This window comes from Sinocyclocheilus rhinocerous, unplaced genomic scaffold (assembly GCF_001515625.1).
Source record: "Sinocyclocheilus rhinocerous isolate Xijiao unplaced genomic scaffold, SAMN03320098_v1.1 scaffold2049, whole genome shotgun sequence".
Classification (NCBI taxonomy): Eukaryota; Metazoa; Chordata; class Actinopteri; order Cypriniformes; family Cyprinidae; genus Sinocyclocheilus; species Sinocyclocheilus rhinocerous.
Genome location: NW_015659530.1, coordinates 406,209 through 411,126, shown reverse-complemented (window position 1 = coordinate 411,126; position 4,918 = coordinate 406,209). Strand labels below are relative to the sequence as shown.

General features: G+C 34.9%; 1 protein-coding gene across 1 annotated transcript in view; it reads left to right on the top strand.

The window, feature by feature from the left end:
• The window catches only part of LOC107723934 (voltage-dependent calcium channel subunit alpha-2/delta-1-like), a 142,540-nt gene that overhangs the window by 95,079 nt on the left and 42,543 nt on the right, over nucleotides 1–4,918 (top strand). Inside the window, exons 17-18 of the mRNA XM_016532664.1 lie at nucleotides 2,013–2,093; nucleotides 4,043–4,117. Of these exons, the coding sequence (XP_016388150.1) occupies nucleotides 2,013–2,093; nucleotides 4,043–4,117 (156 nt within the window). The remainder of the gene's footprint in view (nucleotides 1–2,012; nucleotides 2,094–4,042; nucleotides 4,118–4,918) is intronic.

Here is a 4,918-nt window from a genome sequence, read left to right as displayed (position 1 = left end):
ACAGCAAGAGAGCACAAAAGCTGAAGCAGGAAGTGATGACGGAGTCTCTTATAGGCAGAAAGAAGTCAGCTGATCAGGCAGGGCGTGGCACCAATTAGACTGCAGGAACCAATCAGCTTCTTCCTGGACAGAAGACACACACAAACACTTCCCAAACAAAAGAAAACACAGAAGTAGAACAAAAGGGACGTAACATTTGTATGAAAGTGAAATAATTAAGGCTGTGGAATGGGAATCATGTAATGACTGAAAAATCTAAACATTTCAGCTACTTCAGAGTAAAACGGGTGACCAAACAGGACAAAATTTTATAAAATCTTGATCATCAGTTTATACATAAATTATATATATTAAATCCACATAAACTACCATTCAAGTGTTTAAGGTTGGTGAGATTTTTTTTTCTACGTTTTTGAAAGAAGTCTATTATATTGCCCACTTGTTTGATGAAAAATACAGTAAAAACAGTAATATTGTGAAATATTTTTACAATTTAAAATAACTATTTTTTCTATGGAAGCCCTTTTCCACCACTGAATACAAATAAAAAAGATAATTGCAAGTTTTTATCTCACAATTCAGACTTTTTTTTTTCTTGCAACTGTGACGTTTTTTCTCACTCACAATTCTCACAATTGCTAGTTATAAAGTCAATTCTGAGGGGAGAAAAGTCTGTGTTCACAGAGTTGCGAGTTTATCTCACAATTCTGACTTTTGCGTTTTTACAAGAAAAAACATCAGAATTGTGAGTTTATATCACGCAAAGTCAGAAAAGTCAGAAATGTGAAAAAAAGTCAGAATTGTGAGATAAAAAGTCACAATTACCTTTTTTAAATGTATCTATTCAGTGACAGAAACGGGCTTCCATAGTTTTTTATTATGATATATTTTAAAAAGTAATTTGTTCCTGTGATGGCAAAGCTGAATTTTCAGTAGTCATTATTCCAATCTTCTGTGCCACATGATCCTTCTGAAATTATTCCAATATGTTGATTTGGTGTTATTATTTATCTATTTTTTTATATACAATTTATTTATTTATTTTATTTTTTTATTATTAATTTTGATTCTTTTTGCTGAATAAGTATTAATTTCTTTAAATTAATCTTACTGACCCAAGACATTTCAACTGTATGTATATAGTACTTGTTATATGGTTCATTTTGTATAAATATGAATGTAAAACCTGAAAAAGTATGTATAAATTTGATTCTATATATGTACTGTAAAAGGTTTACATTCTCTCTACATTAACAGCAGCCTTTATAGAAAATGCAAAGATTATTTCTGATATGAGAACACGTTGTAACATAAAAAAAAAAAAAAAACTCTGTACATATCGTTTTAAATGAACACAGGTCCTTAAGTGCACAAACAAGAACAATGTTTCAAACTGAGCCCCAAAAGCGGGAATAAAGCGTTCGAATGAACACAGACCAGAACACCAGATGTCATTAACAGGCCCAATACTCTAATAATAGCCCAATTCTTGGAACAAACTGCTATTTTTGTCACGTTTAATGGGGATAAAGCTACTACTGACGCAAACGTGTAAACCTTATTATCTCTTGAATGTATTAACCATGTGGACAGTGACCTTCTCAGGAACACTACAAAAGTAGCAGATATGGAAAATAAATACAGTATCTTATCCTAAAGTTTCCCAGTTGGGGGTCAAAGGATTCATACGTTGTTTGTCTACTAAACCGCTTGACCCTCTGAAAGCTGCCGTTACTTTCCACTCGCCAACTGTGTCACTGGCTTCTTCGATTAGGTTAATATCCATTTCCAGTATGGATGACGAGCATTGAGGCCGTTTAGATGTGTTGCTCTACACCTTCACGTAATTTCATGGCGGTTATTTTTGCCCAAATGCAACAGTTTGTGTTGTTGTGAAATCTCATTTTAAGGTTTTATGCTTTCCAGGTGTAGTTTTGCCTCATATTTGTTTGTAAATGTCAGTCCATTGGATGTCAGAGTGGAAACTTTGTGTTTTTTGATCTCTCTTTTAGCATCAGAACCAGTTGATTTTAGGAGTGATGGGGGTGGATGTGTCTCTCGATGATATTAAAAGATTGACGCCCCGCTTCACAGTGAGTACCACAAACACATACTATTTCAACTCGCATATATTCAGCATTTCATGCGGTTTGTATTCCAGTCTAATAAAAAAATACAAAATAAATGAAAGTAAAAAGAATAGTTGACCTAAAATGAATATTCCGTCATTATGTACTCACCCTTCATTCATTTCAAACCCAAATTGTCCAAATCCGCTTTTCTTCTGTGAAACAAAAAAGATGATATGATGAATGTTCACACGTTTGTTTGTTTTGTTTTTTGACAAAAAAAAATGTGAATGGCAAGCTCCAAAATAACAAAAAAGTATCATAAAATAATCATACAAAAGTGGTGAATTTTTTTTTTTTAAAGTGGAAATTTCAGTGTTAATTTGCATGCAGTCTTCACGTACACTGCTGTTCAAACGTTTGAGCTCTGTAAGGTTTTTTGAAAGAAGTTACTTTTATTCAGGAAGGACACATTATGGAAGCCCGTTTCCGCCACTGAATAAATTTTTTTTTTTGAAAGGTAATTGCGACGTTTTATCTCTCAATCCTGACTTTTTATCGCAATTGTAAATTTGTATACACAATTCTGACTTTTTACTCGCAATTGCAACTTTTTATCTCGCAATTCTGACTTTAATTCTTTTCAGAATTGCGACATTATTTCTCAGAGAAATAAAGTCAAAATTGCGTGATATATACTCTCAATTGCAAGAAAAAAAGTCAGAATTGTGAGATAAAAAGTCACAGTTACCTTTTTTTTTTTTTATTCAGTAGCTGTAATGGGCCTCCATATTAAGTTGATCAAAAGTAACAAAAATATTTATAGTGTTACAAAATATTTTTATTTTGAAATAAATGCTGTTCTGCTGAATATTCTATTCATTAAAGAATCCTGGGGGGAAAAAGTACAACTATTTTCATAATTTTCATAGTAATAAATGTTTTTTGGGCACCAAATCAGCATATAAGAATGATTTCTGAAGGATCAAGTGACACTGAAGACTGGAGTAATGGCTGCTGAAAATTCAGCTTTGCATCACAGGAATAAATTACTTTTTAAGATATGTTAAATTATAAAACAGTTATTTTTAAATCGTAATAATATTTCACAGTTTTGATCAAATAAATGCATCCTTGGTGAACATAAGAGACTTTGAAAAACATTAAAAATCTTACCAACCGCAAACTTTTGAACAGCAGTGTAGAATAAAATCTGAAGTGTCAGTCGAGTCGCACCAGTTTGATGTCAAAGACGAGGCAGGCAAGAATTGTATGGCTTCAAAAGACATAGTGTATAGCGCCTGAGTTACATGCACTCATTTTAGGGTGCTTTTATGGTACTTTATTCTCAGATTTGGTGCTTGACAGCCCTATTTGCTTTCATTGCATGAGGAAAAAACCTTGAGAAGAAAGAAAATCTGGTTTTGGGACGACGTGAGGGCGCGTAAACGGCGACGAGTTTTCATTTAGGGTGAACTATTCCTTGAACGCTACATAATTCAATTTATAAGAGAACAAAGCTAAGCTCATGTGTTAGATGTTTTCTTTGCGGACTCTTTGAGTCTCTGTAATAAGAATAACACGGCACGCATAAGATAAATGCGCTATTGTTCTGCGGTCTGCCATCTTGCGGTTTCGCCTCCTTACAGTAAGATCGCTCTTAAGAGGACGTAAGCCCTTGTACATTACATCTGTTTGTACTTACATTTGATTTGTAAATGGTTGTGATTTTCTGTTAAGCTCAGAGGAATGTTTCCAGATGAACCGACACATTTGATTAACGCTAAGTGCTCGGGGGTGATTGACAGCTCGGGCCGGTGTTCTCAGGGGATATTAGACAGTACCCCGCTAGTGAGGGATTAACCGCCACATCTCGGAGGAACCAGGCCCATTCGGTCCAAGCCGGGATTTGGGTTTGATGGTGGTCTTCTTTTTCGAGGTGTCCTCACTGTTCTCCTCTTATTTCATTTCAGATTGGTCCTAATGGATATTATTTCGCAATTGATCCTAACGGTTACGTGCTGCTCCATCCAAACCTGCAACCAAAGGTACCAAAGCATTTTCTCTACCCAAATACCTAAGATATGACATCATAGCACATTTATGACCCAGGAAAAGGTTTTGAGGCTGTTTGTGGTGGGAAACCATGACATACTTGTCTAATACGTTTTGTTTCTTGTTTGACATTGGTGTTATTTAACATCTGTAGTTCTTCTATCTCTCTCTCTTTATCACTATATCCCCCTCCCTTTTTGTCTGTGTATATGTGCTGCATATTTATGTTCATTCTCACCTACATGTGTGTGAGTGTGTGTGTGACTTTGAACAGCATGTACACGTGTGTTCATGTATGCGTTTATATCAAGCATATGTTCAGTATTACAGAGGACCAAGTTTAAGTTATGAATCTGCCATTGAAATTCCCAATTGATGAACCGTTGTTCTGAATATTGTCCCTCTCAGCTTGGATGGCGTATTGGATTTGGCATGGATGAACAGGTTGTAAGGGAATGAAATCCATTCAAAATGTTGCACTAAATCGTATCTAATTTTACTGTTTTTAAAGCTGTCCAAATTGATCAAAAGACATATTTGGAATTTTTTTAAAGGGTTCATATGATGTTGCTAAAAAGAACATTATTTTGTGTATTTGGTGTAATGAAATGTGTTTATGCGGTTTAAGGTTCAAAAAACACATTATTTTCCACATACTGTAACATTATTGTTTCTCCTCTAGGCCCCGCCTTTCTGAAACGCGTAGATTTTTACAAAGCTCATCGGTCTGAAAAGCGAGGTGTGCTCTGATTGGCCAGCTATCAGTGCGTTGTGATTGGCCAAATACCTCAAGC